Here is a 19,197-nt window from a genome sequence, read left to right as displayed (position 1 = left end):
AGAGTAGGGATGGGGAGGGAGGGACACTGTGGTGCCAGGTAGGTGGGTCCCTCACAGCCGCCATGGCGGGCGCGCCGGGCCCGTTCGCCACACACGGCGTAACCATGGCAACACAGCCGTGTTTCCGGGTTCCGCCCCGTGCGACGCGCGCGTCTGACGTCACATCCGGTGTCACCAGGTAGGGGGCGGGTGGGGCACGGCGCGCGGAACGGCCACGCCCCCCCCGGCGCGCGGGCCCGTGTGGGGCGGGGGGGTCCCACTCGTAGTCCCGATTCCGATCCCACTCCTAGGCTGGGTCCCGCTCTTAGTCCTGATCCTAGTCATGATCCCACTCCTAGTCTTCCTCGTCGTGGTCCTGCTCCCGAGCCTGATTCCGGTCCTAGTTCTGGTTCCCGTCCGCGGTGCCGCTGCGCCCCCGTCACCCCTGTACCGCTGAGGGGGGCTGGGTTAGATGCTCCCCAAGAGCACTCCAGGGTTGGATGCAGGGTGTGTGGGGGGGCTCAGTGACCCTCTGAGGGCCGTGTGTGGGGTCAGGGCTCCTGCTGCCCCCCGAGAGCCTCACGGGGGAACAAGGCGGGGTGGGGCACGGCGGCCCTGCTTCCCTCCCCTCATAAGGGGTGCGGAGCCTGGCAGAGGTCTGAGGGTGCCCTGAGGAGGAGCCGGAGGTGGTGCTGCCCACCTGAGCCCTCCATCAGCTGCTGCCGGGGTTCCCAGCGCCTGCCAGGGGCTGCCAGGGCTCGGGTGGGAGCGCAGCTCTGCCAGGGGCTCCTGAAAACCTCTGCTCCACGCAGCGCTTGTGCTCTGTAGGCGGAGAGAAACCGGGCCAGTGGCACCGCTCTGGATGGTGGTGATGAGCTCGCACCTCGCTTTCTTCTCCCCCGATCTAAGCCACGCAGATGGACTTGTTCTGGTAACTTCCCCTTGTGTTGAGGTGAGCAGGCACGGCACCGATTCTCTGCTTTTTTCTGACCTAGCTTTTAACACTTCTGCTTAAACAACACCTAGACCTGTGCTCCAGTAACCAGCTTTCTAATGCAGAGGGTGTTTGGGGGATTTGCCCCTCCCTTCCCCACTCCCAAAAAAATACCTCTGTTTGCAAGGAAACTTGTTTGAGGGGTTTTTTTTAAAGCTACCTGAACAGTTCAGTTAGTGAGGTCATCTGGTACCTGAGCACATCGGTTGTCCATCAGTAGCATCAGAATTTGGGCTGTGAGGCTGGCTTTGCACAAAGCAGTATAGTCTGAAGACTTAAGCTGCTGTGTTTCTGCAGAGCCAGTGTAAGAGTAAACAAGGTTTCTAGTTTACTACTGCAGGCAGAAACAGGGCAGATGAAAACTGTGTCAGTCCAGTAACTTTATTTTTACAATTAGTTCCGTAGATAGAATAGAAACACAGAAACATGAAAAGCAAGAGAATTTTGGGAAATTAATTACCATGAGCTGTAGCAGAAATTAGGCCTGATGCTTTCTGTGAAGTGTTCAGCTCTCTGTGAGCCTAAGGGTGACTGCTGTTCTCTTCTGCTCTCGAAGGCTCAGACAAACCTTTGACAGGATGTTGGGATTTCTGAAGGAGCCAGTTGTGGTCACTGCAGAGATCAATGTGAACCTTGTGGCACTGACTGTGATGGGATTAATAAGTCGTCTCTGGGGACTTTGCTATCCACGGGCTGTGGTGTGAGTAATGAGTTTCTTTTCTACCTGAATGATGCAGACTTGTTTCTCAAACATTTGTGAGCAGAAATGCAGGAGGAGAAGAGCACAGCCTGACTGATGTCAGCCTCTGTAAATCATAGAATCACCAAATCCCAGCCTGGTTTGGGTTGGAAGGGATCTTAAAGCTCGTCTTATTCTGCCCCCTGCCGTGGGCAGGGACACCTTCCCCTATCCCAACCCTGTCCAACCTGGCCTTGGACACTTCCAGGATCCAGGGGCAGCCACAGCTTCTCTGGGCAATGTGTGCCAGGTTCACCACCCTCACAGGGAAGAATTTTTTCCTAAAAAATCAATCTCAAACCACTTTCTGTGAGTGTGAAGCCATTCCCCCTTGTCCTGCCACTCCAGGCTTGTCTTACCTTTCCTGTAGGCTCCCTTCAGGTACCAGGAAGCCACAGTTTGGCCACCCCTGTGGGCCTTTTCCAGGCTGAATAATCCCAGTACAGAGATAGAATTTCCCTAATAAAACCCCCTGAGGAGAAGGGGCAAAGCCTTCATTGCATTCTTAGCTTTATGCCAACAAATCAGAGTTTGCTTTCCAATTATCCCTGCAGGATAATTACAGTTAGATTTGACATATTTCTGCCTCTGGTGTTTCAGTTTCGATGAAGTTTATTATGGCCAATTCGTTTCACTCTACATGAAGAGGATCTTCTTTGTGGATGACAGTGGCCCACCCTTTGGCCACATGCTGCTGGCCTTGGGAGGTAGGGTCTCCTGGAATTGGGAAGTGCCTGTTGCATGTTGCTGTAGAAGGAAGAGCTGCTGGTTAAAAATGAATCATCAGATCCACTAAAGGGAAAAAACACAAGGCAGATGAGAAACTGATGTAGAAAGAAATGAGTTTCCCTTTATTTAGGATTGTTAGGGGGCTGTTGCATGAGTAGAGGGGGGATGATGAAGTCATGTATCCATCACCTCACTGTTTTCCAACCCTTTGGATAAAGAGAAAGGTAAGATGAGAACTGCTAGTGACAAGAAATAGGCAACAAGCCTCAGTTCCTTTCTGTAGCTGAGATACCACAACATGAAAGTGCCTGTATGGGAGGGAGGGATTAAATATACATCTGACTTTGTCACTGAAAATCCCTTGTTCCAATTTATATTCTTTGTGCCTCTGCACATTCTCAAGCATTGCTGCAAGACAGAACAGTATCAAAGAGGACCCTTTTGGGAAAGAGGGCCTTCATGGAAGGGAAAGCTGTGTGTTTGGGAAATGGTTCCCAATTTAGCACCAGGTTTTATATGTGCTGTGAGACTGGGATAATCTCTTGTTTATGTTGTAGGTTACTTAGGAGGATTTGATGGAAACTTTCTATGGAACAGGATTGGAGCTGGTAAGAGCTGTTTTTAACTGTCTCATTCTTTAGAGAAAATAAGCAGAATTTCAGCAACTGACAGATTCCTTTTTGCTTGGCTAATGGAAATAACACTTTATCCAATACCTTCATTTCTCTTTTTAAATAAGTCTTCTGCAGGTCTCTAGCGCAAGTTAAAAGCACTATGAATTCATAGCACAAGTTTTCTAAATCAGCTGAACAGTTTAACCAATGCAAGATGGACAAATTAGTGCAAGTAGGAGTTAGATTCCTCTAACAATTAAGAAATTCTTTATTGGTCTGTCCTCTCTGCAGTTAAGTCTCCAAACTGGAGGATCACTGTTTCCTGTTTTCTGTTTCAGAATACAGCATGAATGTTCCTGTGTGGTCCCTGCGACTCCTGCCAGCCCTGGCTGGTGCTCTCTGTGTGCCTTTAGCATTACCAGATTTTGGTTGAACTGCACTTCTCCCACTGTTCTGCACTTGGAGCTGCTCTTCTGATTCTCTTGGGTAAGATTGTTCAACTGAGCCCCATTCTTTATATATGGGGAGAAGAGTTTCTTTTTCCCTTAGGAATGTTTAGGGTGGAGCAGCATCTCCCCTGAAAACTTTACCAGCACATCAGGCCTGGCCTGTGTCAGTCTGTGCTGAGCCTCCCTGGTCTCCTCCATCCTCTCAGGTCTGCAGGGCTGCCCTTCTGGGAAGTTCATTTCAGTATTAAGCAAAGCAGGCAGCCTCAACAGCCTCACATTTCTTGCATCCAAGGAGGCCTGTACTCCCTTCCTCAGAGGTTTACAGGATGAGTTACAACATACTGGCTTTTAACAGCAGGACAACTCACCTTGCAGTCAGAGCTCATCAAATTTCTTCATCTCCAAACTGCAGCAAACCAGCCTGTGTCCTTAGCACTGTGAATTGACACTGTTCTGGTGTGTACAACTCAGCTGGTTTTGTTTTCTCTGAGGGGGTGCTGGCAGCTTCCTGAAAGGGAAAGAGCCTCTCAGCAACCCTTTAGCAGCCTGATAGGAGAAACCTCTCCCAGCTACCAGCTGCTCTGATTCTGGCTCATTGCAGCACCCTTTCTGTTATGGTGCTCATTGCTCACTGCCTGGACTCTTTGCTTTGAGAAGCACCTCTCTGGATTTCCCAGGATTGATTTTTTTTGCCTGTGTAGGAGGTGCAGCAGCTTTATCTGCCTCCTGATAGACTTCACTGCTTGCCTACCTCTTTGTCTTGGGAACAGTTATGGCCATGTAATTTGCACTTGTTGGAAGGTTTTTGTCCCTCTAAACCCAGCACTTGCCCATTGCAGCCAGTAGGAACTGTCTGTCCCTAAAAGGGCAGGTCCTTTCTTGGATAACAGTGGGATTGTCTGAGGCAGCACTTGCTTATAGATGAGTTACTCTAATTTTGTGTCTGTCTCTCTTTTCCAACAGAGAACTCTCTGATCACTCAATCAAGGTTCATGCTTCTGGAATCAATACTGATTTTTTTTATCCTGCTTGCAGTTTTGTCCTACCTGAAGTTCTACAATTTGCAAAAGCACAGGTAAAGCTGGATTGTCTCTCACCCTGTTGGATATTCTCATGGTGACTTTTTATTTTTTGGTCACAGACTGTGTTTTTCTGTGCCTCTTAACTATTCTGTAACTCACTTCACCTGTCTGTAAAATCCAATGCTTTGACCTCTCATATGGCGGCCCCAGAATTTTTCTCCTGAGCACTGTTAAAGACTATTTTTAATGTTAGCAGAGTTGTCTTTTTAAATTTTAAAATAGAAATGAAATCCCTTGGGGGCACTTCTTTGCTCACACAGATTTTTTACTGAAAGGTTTCCTTCTGTGCACAGAAACAGTGATGATAACAGGTCATTTAATGCTCCTTTGTAACTGTTTACAGGAACTGAATTTAGAGATATTTATCTCTTTTGTTCTCTGATCCTTGCAGAGGATGGTAAAGTAAAGTTTAGTAAAGTAAAATTATCTTTAACTTGAGCCTAGCAAGTGATTTAATACATTTATCTTTAAGTGCCTTCTCTGGAAGCTGGTGGTTTTGGCTCCTGCTGACTGGAGTAGCCTGTTCTTGTGCAGTTGGGTAAGTGATGATGTCTTACCTGGGCTTTAATGTCCACTGTTCCAGAGAATATTTGGATATTTATATCTTGTGTTAAATAATTGTGTAGTTTTTAGCCATGTTCATTTTTTATGCACTTTCTTCTCAGAGTGAAATATATGGGCCTGTTTACCTATATGCTGCTCTTGGCCACTGCAGGACTTCACTTCTGGAACATGATAGGGGACCAGAACTTGTCAAATGTACGTAGCACAGCATGAAAAATATGTTATTTGTCACTTTTCATTGCAGGAGCCTTTCAAGCCCACAGATAATGCAGTCTGTAGCTGGCTTTTGTACTGAAATTCCTTGTCTGGAAACCCTCCTAGCACAGTTCCCAGCTCACTTGCTGGGGAAGATGGAATTAAATTTAAGAGAACTATGTGTGTGTGACTGTCTTTTGTGCTGTTATCCATGTCTTGGTGATGTGTGACTCAGAACATGCACTTGTCTCACACACTCCTGCCAGATCCACTTCAAATCCTTGCTGGAAGTTACCCAGTTGTCCACAAAGTTACAGCTGAATGAGAGCAGTGGGGAAACTTTGAAAAGACCAACAAAACAAGCTAAGTGCTCCAGAATTTTCAATATCTAGAGCATGAAACCAGTGAGTTTTCTCTGTTCTTCCAGATTTCCTTGCTGTGCCATTTTCTAGCCCGGGGTCTGGCCCTCATCATCATCCCCATGGGGCTGTACCTCTCCTTCTTCTACGTTCACTTGGCTTTGCTGTATCGCTCTGGGCCTCATGACCAGATCATGACAAGTGCTTTCCAAGCCAGCTTGGAGGTAAAGGAAATGTGGTCTTGGACCTGATTTATGAGAGAGAGGAGGGGGAAATGTTCACTATTAGGTGGTGTTTAATCCTGTCCCTTTGATCCTGCTTATTTTTCCCTTTTATGTCATTTAACTATTTTGCTGCTGTAGTACTGCTTTAAGGTGAAGCAATAATGACTGAAATCCTAATAACAGATGAAAAGCTTTTCCTGGTGAAGCAAGAACAATATATTCACTCTTCTGCTGAAGGATTGTCCCTTCCTGCAGGAAACTCCCCAGAAGTAGATACAGTACTGAACTCTCAAATGGTGTACTATAGGACTGCTCAGCCTGTTTTTTAGAACATGGCTTTAGGGATATTTCCTGAGACCCTGTAATCTTTTAGTTTTGTAGGTGTTAGTATATTTACTGTCTATTGATTATGGTGCTGCAAGGCTTGATTTTGGTAGATAAAACCAAATGAGAAGGCACTGTGTGAAGATACTGCTGTGTTGAAGTGGCATGTGACTCAACAGGATCTAAACAGCCTCTGAGTTGTTCCTTCTCTGTACTTACCCTGTCCTTGCCCCTCTCAGGGTGGGCTGGCTCGAATCACTCAGGGCCAGCCCTTGGAGGTGGCCTACGGCTCTCAGATCACGCTGCGGAACGTGCTGGGCAAGCCCGTGCAGTGCTGGCTGCACTCTCACACCAACACTTACCCCATCAGGTGAGGAACCTGCCTGGCTCTGTGGGGAGGGTGGAAGTCAGCTCTGCTTCTTCACCTGCCAGTCCCAGTATAGCAGTTTGGGTCCTGGAAATGTCTCCATTAATCCTTGAGTCCCTGTGCTCTGTGGGAATGATCAGTGGTGTGGTGCTGGTTTGCACTGGACTGATGAGCACAGAGATGCACCTTTACACCTGTGCAGGTATGAGAATGGCCGAGGGAGTTCCCATCAGCAGCAGGTGACCTGCTATCCCTTCAAGGATGTGAACAACTGGTGGATTGTCAAAGACCCTGGAATGTGAGTATGCAAGAGTTTTAAATTCAACCTGTATGCTTCCAGAACCCCACCAGGGCTTGGATTGGATTGGGTGTAACTCTTCTCTACTTATGGGTGCAGAAGCCTGGTGTGATCTGAGTAAGTGATTGCAGCTCTTTACAAAATCCTTCTCTATGTGGTGAAAGCATTACTGAGAACTCTGAAATTCTGTCTGAGCTGCTCCTGGCAGAATGTGGGCTGTGCTGTGCACAAGGGGAACTTGAAAGACTCACAATACCAGTGGAGATTTTTCAGGTGTTTTGCATGAAAGGGAAGCTCTGCTTTTTGAAGTGTGAACCATGGTGTTAGAGTGTCTTGACAAGTTTTATCAAACTCGAATGAGTCTCACAAAAGAGTAGAAAACGCTTCTGAAAAATGAGTAGTTCTTTGTATTAGAAGCATGGAATGAGTAAGATCTACCACATAGGGAAGGATTCCAAGTGGTGCCTGTACCTGAGAGACCTGGTTAATGCTGAAGTGTTACGCCATTTTCACTGTCAGTGCAGAGCAGGACTCTCTGTCCTTGTTTTGCCAGTAAAAGCCTTTAAGTGATAATTCCATACTGATCAAAAAGTTGCTTTTGTAGGTTTCTTACATTGTTCTGGGAACTGTGTAGAGTCCTATCAGAAGGAGTGTGTACCATTATAAGTTATATCCATGTTGGGAAAGTTTGTCCATGGTGCAAACCTTTCAAGTAGGGACTCTAACAGGACCACAGACCACAAATATATTCTTAAAATTCTTCAAACTCAAAAGACTCCTATTAGTATTGGAGGATGTCAAGTCCTCCTGTGGAACAGTAAAATACAGGCAGCAGTTCAGTGAACTGCAGTGTTCCCCCTTGCCATGGCCCTGACCAGAAGCAAGGTGAGAGTTTACATGGTGTAAAAGCCACTGATCTCTCCTGTAATTCTGCCAAAGTGACACCAGCTGTAGTGCAGCAGCCATCAGGCTCAGTGAAGCACTCGGTGTTTCACACAAGCTCCAAACAGCTGTGTGGCAGTAATAATCTTAATTCACTCCAGACTGACCTGGATTCAGACCACTGACCTAATGCCTGGAGTGCCAGTATCCCATTACTGATCCTCTGACTCATTCTGCCCTTAACTCACCTTTGCCTTGATGAGCTTTGTTTCCATTCTGGTACAACCTATATATTGCTTGAATTTCTCATTTTCCTGCCTAAATGTCTGTCCCTTCCTGCAGCTTCTTGACCTAACAACTTGTTCATGACAAAGTTGTGTTCTATATAAAGGTGCATATAATGTAACCATTTCCCATTTAACCATTTGCTCTTGGGTGTCCCTTCACCAGGCAGCAGCTGGTGGTGAGTAACCCACCACGGCCTGTCAGGCACGGGCACATCGTGCAGCTGGTCCACGGCATCACAACTCGCTACCTCAACACGTAAGTCCTTCCCTCCTGCTCTGCTCTGCCAAACCTGCTGCCTCAGTCTGCTGGGCTGGCTCTCAGAATAACCACTTAGTCACCTTGCATTCAGATATGCCATGAACTGCCTGTTATTTGTGGATTTTACACCAGTGAGCCTTGGAGGGACCTTGTGGTTAGTTCCATATGCCATCCCTGTGGCCAGAGGAAGGATGCTGTATGCTTATTAATTTTTTCTGATTGACTTGGTTGTGGGATTTGATCCTAATCACAAATTTCTTAATGGTTGCTTACTGCTTCTGTTCTTCCCTACCAGTGGCCTTTAGAGGATTTCACAGTTGTTCACATTTCATGGTAGTTCTGCAGGTTCCTAAATACAAAGTCCCCTCTGTGAGCCTTCATCCTCACCCCTTCATTACCCCCACTCTGGATAGGTGCAGGTATTTAGTATTTTGTGTGACTTAACCCAAATCCAGCTCCACTGACTTTAATGGCTTGCTCCTACCTGAAGGATGTGCTCTGGAATTTAGGAAGATGTGCTGGAGAATCCGGTGTGCTGTGGCTGATTGCCAGAGATTCTTGCCTATTTTGAAAGCCTGCAGTATGAAGTTGCCTCCTGACTGCTTCCCAAAGGGCATCTGTGTGTACTTGAATATCACTCAGATTAGGAAGGGGCTTGTTCTGAGCTTGGGTTTTTGCTATGTCCCTTCCAAATCTAATTTGTTCATTATTGGAAACCCCAGTGAACAGTGTCTCTGTTTGTCACAATCAGTGCTTGTTCTTCAGCCTGGCATCGCAGCCATCTGCATTGGCTTCCTCTGAGCCTGTTCCTGGCAGCTCTTGGTTGTGGGGAATGCTCTCTCTCAGAGTAAACAGTGCAATCTCTATAAGCAAGTTACTTTTTGCTTTATTACTGAATCCAGTATAAGCCAATTCCATATGGGTTTGCTTTTTATATGTATTTGGGAAATGGTGGTGGAGGATTTTCCTTTTTTTTTCTTCTAGGCATGATGTTGCTGCTCCTCTTAGCCCACACTCCCAAGAAGTTTCCTGCTATATTGACTATAACATCTCCATGCCAGCACAGAACCTCTGGAGAGTGGTGAGTGGTGGAGGGGAGGAGCTGATTATGCTTCAGCAGAAACAGCTGAGACAACATGGACCAAAACCATCTTTCTGTTGTAGGAAATTGTAAATCGTGAGTCTGACACTGATGTGTGGAAGACAATTCTGTCAGAAGTGAGGTTTGTTCACGTGAACACCTCTGCAGTGCTGAAGGCAAGTGGGGTTATGTTTATGTGCCTGTAGCTTTTGCTTCATGCAGTTCTTGTAATCTCAAAAGCTCTGCTCCAAATTAGCTACACCACTATAATGAATAACCAAGTAAATTAAAGGAAACAAAAGGGGTTGTGACCACTCTACACAACTTGGGCTTAGAAACTGATGCTGATTCTGTATGTCTGTGAGAGCAACTGGAATAATTAAGGTTCTTTTTCTTCACAAAGTTTGCCACAATCACTGATTTTATGGCTGTAGCATTTATTGAGACAGTTTTGCATGGTGACTGCTCACACATTTTCTGGCAGTCAGTCCCTTGCTGTCATCCAGTGCTCAGGCAGAGCCTGGGAACTTCTTCCATCCTGAAGTTTAGAGTGGTAGAACTTTCCTTTTAAAAGTTCACAGCTGTCTTTCTCTTTTAGCTCAGTGGAGCATCTCTGCCTGAGTGGGGGTACCGGCAGCTGGAGGTGGTTGGAGAGAAGCTGTCCAAAGGCTACCACCAGAGCATGGTGTGGAATGTGGAGGAGCACAGATATGGGAAAAGTATGTCTCAGCCATGATCCTGAAGCAGGTTTCACTTCATGGTGATGGGAAGTGCTGTGTGTGTGTTCAGTTGTCTCTACCATGATGTCAGAATCCTTACAAAGTCCCTTCAAGTGCTGCTGCAGTTGATGATGTATTGGAGAAGGGCTCCTGGGAGAGTGAGGAGCCTGTGTGCTCTCTCTCTCCGTTGTAGCTTTCTGCCTGTTACGTGGTTATTTCTGAGCTTTGCTGTTTTCTTCCAGGCCAAGAACAAAAAGAGAGGGAGGTAGAACTCCACTCTCCCACACAGATGGACATCAGTAAAAACCTCAGCTTCATGGCAAAATTCACAGAATTGCAGGTGAGTGTCTTCTTATTGCCTTTATTTTTCCTTCTGCTGCAGAGCAGGAACCTGAGCATTTCTGCAGACTCTGAGCCTGAGGATTCTTTGTTTAATCTTTGCTGATAGTTTGGCTTCCTCATTGTAAAAAAATGTTTCTGAATGCACTTATAAGGGCATTAAAGACCTGGGCTGTCCAGTAATGAATACCCAAGTGATTGTGTAACAAAAAAGGGGGAGGAAAATTGGTTGGGCACCCAGAAGCTGCCTGAAACTGAACTGTAATATGTGGTACATGCAGTGAGCAGTGTTGATGCCCCTTACTATCTTTGTAGAAATTCATTAAGGAAAGTGCATTATTTGATAACAAAATAAAACCATTGTAGTGATCAGTATCCATATGAGATATGTAAAATACTTCTCCACTCCCAGCTTAGGAACTTGACATCTTACATCTGGAGCTGTTCACCCACGGCTGCTGTCCCACCTGTTGTTCCAATTCTGAAAGCCTTCTGCTTACCTTTTTTCTTTCTAGTGGAAAATACTCACATTAAAAAATGAAGACACAGAACATAAGTACAGCTCCTCTGCCCTGGACTGGATCACAATGGACACCAATATTGCCTACTGGCTCCACCCCACCTCGGGGGTAAGTACTAGAGGTAGAAGTAGCTGTGAAGCTGTTGAGAAAGAACAGCTCAGATGGGATCTCCAGGAGTGGGAGTCAGAGCAGGGCTGCAGCTTCCAGCCAAGGACTTTTCCTGTATTAATACATTTTCCATGAGGGCTGAGGTGTTTGTTTTAGCCTGAGATACAGCTTTGACAGTAGTTGCTTTTAATTAAATCATGTTTGCTTGTGCTTTTTTTTTTTAAAGGTAGATTGCAGTTTAATAGTTTCCATTATTGATTTCATGTAGAAGATGAGTTCATCTCCAATAACATCCTTTAAATGCCTTTCATTACACAAGAGTTTTAAAGCAGCAAATTTATCAACCAGCTTTGTTCCAGGTTACTAAGCAGGCACATTCTGGAGCTTAATTTAGCAAGTTTGTGTAGGTAATATTTAAACTTACCTAAAGGAACCACAGCATGTTCCTGCTTCTGGCTTAGACCATCATCTATCCTGCAGGCCCAGATCCACCTCCTTGGGAATGTTGCCACCTGGGCTTCAGCTAATGCTGCTGCTCTGGTCTACCTGTGTCTGTCCCTGTGGTACTTGCTACGGCGAAGGAGGAAGATTTACGACATCCCTGAAGGTCTGGCTGCACTCTGTGTGTGTCTCCAGCTGGAGGCTTGTGGCTTGCTCTGCTCTGAGATGCCATCTCCTGTCTCCTGCAGATGCCTGGCAGCTCTGGATGTCAGCAGGAGGTGTCTGTGCTGGAGGCTGGGCTGTGAATTATCTGCCCTTCTTCCTCATGGAGAAAACACTTTTCCTGTACCACTACCTGCCTGCTGTCACATTCCAGATTCTCCTGATTCCTGTGGTACTGCAGCATCTGGGTGATCATCTCTGCAGGTATTTGGCTTCAGCAGAATAGTTCTGTTGAACAGGAGGAGTGGCACAGCTCTTTCTCCAGGGCTGTCGCCTGGGCAAGCTGCTGCAGTGGCCAAACTCTGTAATTTGCCTTTAGGGAAGCCAGGCCAGGCACAAATCTTTTGGATGAAGTGTTTGGCCAGCCTTGATGTAACTGGAGTGCTCTTTCCCTGTCTCATCCCAGATCTGTGCTGCTCAAGAGCATGCTGAGTGCCCTGACTGTGGCCTGGCTCTCCTCAGTGTACTTTGTGTACTGCACCTTCAGCCCCCTGAGCTACGGGCAGCCCGCGCTGTCCCCCACGGAGCTCAGGGCCCTGCGCTGGAAGGACACCTGGAACATCCTGATCAGAAAGCAGTGAGCACTGCAGCTTGGGACAAAGGAAACACCTTTTGTGCAAAGCCAAGAATTTATTGTTAGTATCATGGAAATCTTAACAGTCGGTTCAGCTATTTTGTAGTAGTCCAGATCTAATGATTACAGAAGAAAATAAAGGAACACTGTTACAGGAAAGGTCTCAACAGTAATAGAGCTGTCATGGGCACAGTTCCCAGCTTCTGCCCCTCTTACATTCACCCTTCACTTCCTCTCAGGGTGTGAAGGTTGCTGACTTCAGTCCACACCATCCCAGGCTCCTTTGCTGGGAAGAGCTGCAACAATTTCTTCTCTTTCCTGGGAGTACAATGGTGGTTTCCTCCTTCTGGCACTCCATTGCACTTAGGGCTATTTCATGTGTTTCCTGTCACTGGGGTCTGCAATCCCTTGATATACTTACTATAAATGGACTCTTTCCAGCACATCAGATACTTTTTTCTGTTTTCTTTGTTATGCCTGAAACCCAGGTTTTCCCTCTGTAAAGCTTACCCATTTTTAACAATCAGTAACTGGCCCTGCAGCCTTACAGCATCATTCCATGACTCCATTCCTCAACAATGCATTATTTGCCCCCAACTTCCAATGCTCTGCTATCATTTCTATTTATGTAAACACAGCATTAAGTTACATTTATAAATAGCTCATTCTGCATAGAATAATGACTTGTTACTATTATCTATTTATAATCATCTGACATAAGCATCACTTTTAGGAAGATAAGCAAAATAAAGAGACATTAAAAATTGCTGTTGCAGCTGAAGAAGGCTTCAGGCAAGCCAGGAATTGAGCCAAAGCCAGAAGGATCCTTTGGCCTTGTGGCACTGATGTGAAGCCTGAGGCCTGTTACCAGCAGTGGCATTATTGCCATTACACCTCAGATCCCATGGGAAAAGGAACTCTGGGCAAGGTAGGACTGATCCTGCTGACAAGGAAACCTGTTCCAACTTGTGCACATGGGTTCAGGGTGAAAACACTGAAACCCAGCCCATGGCCTGGCCTGCACCAGCAGAGAATTCACAGAGCAGAAGGCAGAGGAGAAGGACTGAGGACTCAGTGGGGAATTTGTAATGGCTCTGTCCAGGTGTCTGAGCAGGACTGTAGTACCTGGGCCACATTCCATTCCTGTATCCACGTGGCTGCAGCAGGTCCTGCAGGACAGCCAGAGCTGCCAGAGCAGCATTCCCACTCCCAGGGGCTCTTGGCTGTGCAGTTCCTCACTGCTCTAACAAATTCTATTCAAGGCTCCCCAGGAAGGTATGATCCCATACCACAGTCATTCAAAGAAGGTTTTAGTGACTATTTTGCTCCTACTGTAATCAGCCCTGAGAGCTAATGCTTCAGTGCAGTAGCTCATACTCTAAGTCTGTCACCCTGAGCTAAACAGCACCCAGCAGCAGTCAGGAACTGCTCTACCTTCTCCTGGGCACTGCAGAAGTACCACTGAACTATCACTGAGACACCAAACCTTCAACCCTTTCCAGGGCTGAAAAGACTATAGGGATGAAAGTGCAGACTGCATTTCTTAAGTTTGGGGTTTTTTCTTTAAATTTTCAGCCACAAACAGAACTAAAGGTAACAATTCTGAGTTAAGGGGAGAAAGAACTGTTGAGTATAAGAACCCCTCCAGCAGTGTTCCCTTCTGTGCCTTTGTGCTGGCATAATGCAAGTACCAGAATTACCTTTTATAAAAATGGTCATTTCTGATCACTGTTGATTTATTTATTAGCCAAACTAACACACCCACAATCAACACAACCAAACCCTGCATTTAGAAAATCAGCAAATATGAAAAAGTTCCTCTTAATAACATTTCCCTCCCACCCTCATTCTCTAAACTACACCGTAAGTCCAGACTCAAGAACAGTATCACAAGGACATTTTCAAAGGTCCAACCAGCACTTCATTGCAGATTTTTTTTCCCAGACAGACACTTCATGCTGCTGCAGTATCACTTATCTGGGGTAAACTACAGAAACTGGGATATCACTGTTTGTAATTCTTGTCTGCTCTTTTTAGAAAGCCAGACATTCTTGAAGCTGCTGGAGTGCAAGGCAAGTGCTCTGACCCTGTCTGAGGGTACAACATGTCCAGGCAGCTGCTTGTGCCAGCAGGAGGGTCCTGCAGTTCCCAGTTTCCCCCCTTGCTGACCTCACCAGCCACCTCTGGAAGTGGACGGATTCTGCCCAGCAGAATTTGCAACCAGCAGTACAGAAATGCACTAAAAGACACTAATACTGACAAGGTCAGGTTTCTGTTTCCATGAGCAACTCAATCCAGTTGGAGCTCACACATTCAATAACTGTGGTAAAGCACACTGGGTACAAAAAATATTCATACAGTGTAGCAAGATTCAGGAGCTTGGAAAAGAATAAATTAGGAATCACTAATTAGGAATTAGAACCACTAAACTTCTTGGGCCTGTCCCCTGGTGAACTGCAAGTTCCCATTTGCCCCAGACAGTCTCTGCCTCACCCCACCTCAAGGGAGAGCTGCCTCTACAGGCCAGTTCCTCTAACCCCACAGGACAGGAGGCTGGCCAGCAGCAGAGCATGGCCACAACTCAAGGTGCCAACAAGGTGGAGAAGAGTAAAAGACTGTTAAAATTAACAGCATGTGAGCTAGTCTTGGACAGAGAAAAACACCCAAGAGGCAAATGATTTTCCTGTGACAGATGACCATCAACAGGGAAATGGGGTATCTTGCTAGCGACCCGATAGTGCTTAAATTTCAGGGGAATCTCCAGCATTAGATGTCATTTTGAAAATTAAAAAAAGGCAAGTAGCACTGCCTTTAACCAGTTCATCAAGTAACAACTCCAGACATCTCAGGGAGAGCAGGGAGAGCTTTGGAGGGAAGAGGGATGGATGGCCAACCCCTTCCTCTCCCCTCTGTGAGAAGATTGCCACCAGGATCCCCTCTGCTGCTAGGACAGCTTAAGGGGCACTTCACCAACCATTCTGTGCAAGTCCTTTCCCAGAGTTGCCTTCAGCGCGGCCCGGGGCCGCGCGGGGTTAGTGCGGGCGGCTGCTGGACTCGAGGTGGGAGCGCTTGCCGGCCGCCAGGACCCCGCCCTCCGCCTGCTCCGGGAACGGCCGCTTGTAGGTGCGGCCGTGCCCGTTCAGCGCCCCCCGCTGCCACTTGCAGATGTCTCCGTTCAGGATGTCCTGGATGTGCTGCACGATGAGGTTTATGGCAACTGCGGAGAGGAACGGCCAATGCAGGGCATGAAGGCTCTCCTGGCTATCTAGAAAATGTGGAGCATCCAGCCCTGCTCAACTCGAGTTTTAACAAGCCCTTAAATGAAACTCTGCCTGCTGTCTGCAGTGAGGTCACACCTCAACAGGTCACTTTTCCAGCCCTCCACAGGCTGAGCAGGTCCCTCCCCTCCAGCAAAAACCCCTTCCTCAGGAGCAGGCACTCAAGGCAGCAGTGTGCTCCTGCTCTCTTCCCAACCCCAGAGGTGTCTCCCAGGGAAATCAGGGAACCCAACTCCCTTTTTTACCCATGTTGTCAACTCCTCGAGGGATGATCACATCCGCATACTTCTTTGTCTGTAAGACAGAAACAGAGGTGGAGGAGGCTGTTAATGGGAAAAGCCAGCTTCATTCCAGGAAGAAGCAACCAGAAAGGCCAGAAAACTGGGCAAAGATGGAAGGTGCTGGTGCTCCAGGGCTATAAGTTAAAGCTCTCTCTCATGGTAACAACCTAAAATGAATTACAATATCACACTGGCAAATGTGCACTGGATTTAAGCCCAGGGATTCTTCTTACTGTCCCTTTGCAGTGAATCACCAGGTAGAAGCAGCAGGTCATGTGTAGAGTCCTTTGCTTTTACCCTTCTGAGCTGCCTTCAAACACTGCCCATTTCAGGGAAGGCCTGTTTGCTAAGAGCTGCTTTTAATCAGCATTTCACAAGCTATTGCTAAATCTCTGCTGAGAGCCAAGGTATCCAATGTGCATGTGAAATTCCTGCCTGCCTCTCATAACATTTTATTGATCTTTGCCGCCATAGCACTCCATTTTCTTTCCCTTCCACAGCTGGAAAAAAGCTGACAAATTCAGCATTTCTAATGAGTAGTTTTAGAATCACAGAATTCCTTTGATCTAGAGCAAGAGGCAACTGAGTTAGCCTTTTCCAACTTATTTAGTCCACATACTGGATTTTGTTCTCATAGGTTTTTTTAAAATTTACATATTAATTTGATTAAGTGAGCACCTAAACTGGCCTCACACTACATGGTGTAACAAGTACATCTAGAATGATCTGCCCCAGGTTTCCACCAGTGTTCCCTCTGAGAGAGGCTGCAGGAAACCAAGCTTTTCTGTCTTCCTACAAGATTTAAGAATAAACTGAGAGTGGGAGTGCTTCATTCAGACAGACCCATACTTAAATAGCCCCAGCAGCCAGTGAGAAAACGTGCTTGAGGCATTTCAATGGTGCTTCACCAGCAGAAGGGACCATTTCAGTTCCTTAACAACCAGCTCGAAATGGCTGAAGACATGAAACAGAGGGGAGAGTGTGGGATTTGTAAAATACAAATACCAAAAGCCACCACTGCTGCACCTACAGCAGCTAACTCCCAGACACCCCTGCTCCTCTATCCCTCCCCAAAAAAAGAAGACCCCACAAATAAAATTAGTGAAAGGCTCATACCGGCAAGCAGAACTCCTCAAAGGCAGGCTTGACAAACGTGGTGTACTGGGTGAGGATCTGCTCCAGGTCCCTCCCACGCTTCATATCTCGCAGAACTGGGATGGGGAGATAAAAGGCCTGAGTGCTGTCCCACGGTGGGGATGGATAAGAACAGGGGCACAGCAGGGCTCTACCTCTGCGGGACAGCCGCACGTCAGAGTCCGTGTCCACAAACAGACGCAGGTGGAACATGTCCCGAATGTCCTGGTTGTAGAAAACCAGGATCCCCTCAAAGAGCACGACATCAGCAGGATACACCACCGTGGTCTCTGCCAGCCTGCCAGGAGAGAGCACCCAGAGCTCACTGTTAAACAGGCCTTGTGCCACTGCCGAGTGATCTGTGCCAGGCTGGGGACAGCCCACACAGCCAGCACTCCAGACAAAGCCAGAGCCCACCTCGAATGTGTCACGAAGTCGTACGTCGGTACCTCAACCGTTTTGCCCTCAACAATATTTTTCAGGGTTGAATGCATCAAATCGTTATCGAAGGCATCTGCGAGAGGAAAGTTTAAAGAGAAAGACTTTCAGATGCTGTTGTATCAAATGTTCTCCTCAGATTTTTCCAGACCCAAATGAAAAACCTTCTGCCCAGTACTGCACCAGGAAAAAAGGAACTTGTAGCTTATTCTTTCCTACCATTCTTAATGCAGCTTATTCTTTTCTGCACAACACTCTCTGCCCAACTGACAATGGCTGTGTTTGGTTTCAGAGATAAGGAAGAGACAGTTTGCCATATATGAGCAACTACAACACAAATTAAGAGCTCAGAAGTGAAGCTGGTCATTGTATAATTTTATCAACCAATTACTAATTGTGTAATTTTGTGCAACTTTGTTCATCTGTTAGTCCAGAAACAATTGGAAAACCCCAGGCATCTTTCATGGTTTCCATTACTCACCCTACAGGCACCAGACTCCAGCCAAGGGCAGTTCCCTGTCCCGCCTACAATCCACAGCACTCCCCCGGGCAAGGGGAGCAGCTGTTTGTACGGACAAGAAGCAACAGGGAAGGATTTGGGGCATGATGAGGTTCATTACGGAGCCTCTCACGAGCAGGGAGGGGAGCAGGGAGCAGGCTGGGATGCTCTGCACCTCTGCACGGCTCCAGAAGGGCCGTCAGTAACAACGGGCACAAGGGAAGGACAAATGGATGTTCTGCTGGGGAAAAGCACATTTCTGTTCTCCAGCACTTCCTAGAGGCGCTCCCAGCACCGAGCGAGCCGTGCCGGGGCCGGGGCCGGGGCCGGGCGGAGAGCGGCTCACCCGGGTGGTCGAAGTTGTACTGTCCCTTGAGCGCCTTGGCCTGCTGCTCGGCCGTCAGCACCTTGTAGAAGCTGTCCTGGCTGAGGATCAGCACCTTGCGCTGCCGCTGCTCCACCTCGTTCTGCCCCAGCAGCTCCATGATCTTCTCGCACACTGTGGACTGAGCGGGACGGGGGCTCAGGCGGGGCGGGGGGACCCCGACCCTTCCCGCGGCGCCCGGCCCGGCCCGGCCCGACCCCAGCCCGAGCCCTCCCGGGGCCGGGGCGCGGGGGGAGCCCGGGGCCGGCAGCGGCGATGGCCCCGCGCCGCGCGGGCTGCCCGGCCGGGGGTGAGCCCGGCACGGCCCCGCACGGCCCCGCACGGCCCCGCACGGCGGGCTCACCTTGCCGCTGGCGGTGCCGCCGCTGACGCCGATGAGGAAGGGCTTGGGGTGCGGCCGCTCCGCGTCCGGGCCGCCGGCGGACGCCATGGCGGGATGGACGGCGGGGGGCGGGGCCCGGGGCGGGGCGGGGTTTAGGGTGGGCGGAGCGTGAGGGGGCGGAGCGTGAGGGGCGTGGTCACGTGAGCGGAGAGCGGGCCCCTGTCAGCGGGGCCGGAGCGTCGGCACGGACAGATGGACACACGGACAGATGGACACACGGACAGATGGACACACGGATGGACACAGGGATGGATGGACACACGGATGGACACACGGACAGATGGACACACGGACAGATGGACACACGGACAGATGGACGCACGGACGGATGGACACACAGATGGACGGACACACGGATGGATGGACACACGGACAGATGGACAGAAAGGATGGACACACCGGCAGATGGACAGATGGACACACATATGGATGGACACACGGATGGATGGA

The 19,197-nt window shown here is 48.1% G+C and overlaps 2 protein-coding genes across 2 annotated transcripts; one reads left to right on the top strand and one right to left on the bottom strand.

Annotated features, from left to right (window-relative positions):
• The first annotated feature begins 205 nt into the window (after positions 1-205).
• Positions 206-12,509, top strand: POMT1 (protein O-mannosyltransferase 1). Its single transcript, XM_056505364.1, is given in 22 exon segments — positions 206-486; positions 808-931; positions 1,530-1,673; positions 2,313-2,419; positions 2,999-3,049; positions 3,394-3,470; positions 3,472-3,541; positions 4,468-4,579; positions 5,059-5,124; positions 5,252-5,345; positions 5,773-5,928; positions 6,492-6,622; positions 6,822-6,917; positions 8,250-8,342; positions 9,330-9,426; positions 9,510-9,602; positions 10,025-10,145; positions 10,388-10,485; positions 11,000-11,113; positions 11,594-11,720; positions 11,803-11,980; positions 12,183-12,509. Coding segments are annotated over 20 exon segments (2,178 nt in total). The 5' UTR covers positions 206-486; positions 808-931; positions 1,530-1,551; the 3' UTR covers positions 12,358-12,509.
• A 2,596-nt stretch (positions 12,510-15,105) lies between these two features.
• UCK1 (uridine-cytidine kinase 1) lies at positions 15,106-18,828 on the bottom strand. Its single transcript, XM_056505371.1, has 7 exons — positions 18,709-18,828; positions 18,327-18,486; positions 17,461-17,557; positions 17,199-17,341; positions 17,026-17,120; positions 15,874-15,922; positions 15,106-15,567 (listed from the first exon to the last, which is right to left on the bottom strand). The coding sequence occupies exons 1-7, from the start codon at positions 18,793-18,795 to the stop codon at positions 15,383-15,385; spliced, it is 816 nt and encodes a 271-aa protein (XP_056361346.1). The 5' UTR covers positions 18,796-18,828; the 3' UTR covers positions 15,106-15,382.
• Between the last annotated feature and the right edge of the window lie 369 nt (positions 18,829-19,197).

Source organism: Oenanthe melanoleuca, chromosome 17 (genome assembly GCF_029582105.1).
Source record: "Oenanthe melanoleuca isolate GR-GAL-2019-014 chromosome 17, OMel1.0, whole genome shotgun sequence".
NCBI lineage: Eukaryota > Metazoa > Chordata > Aves > Passeriformes > Muscicapidae > Oenanthe > Oenanthe melanoleuca.
The sequence above is the reverse complement of the archived record's forward strand: the minus strand, read 5'-3'. Positions and strand labels throughout refer to the sequence as shown.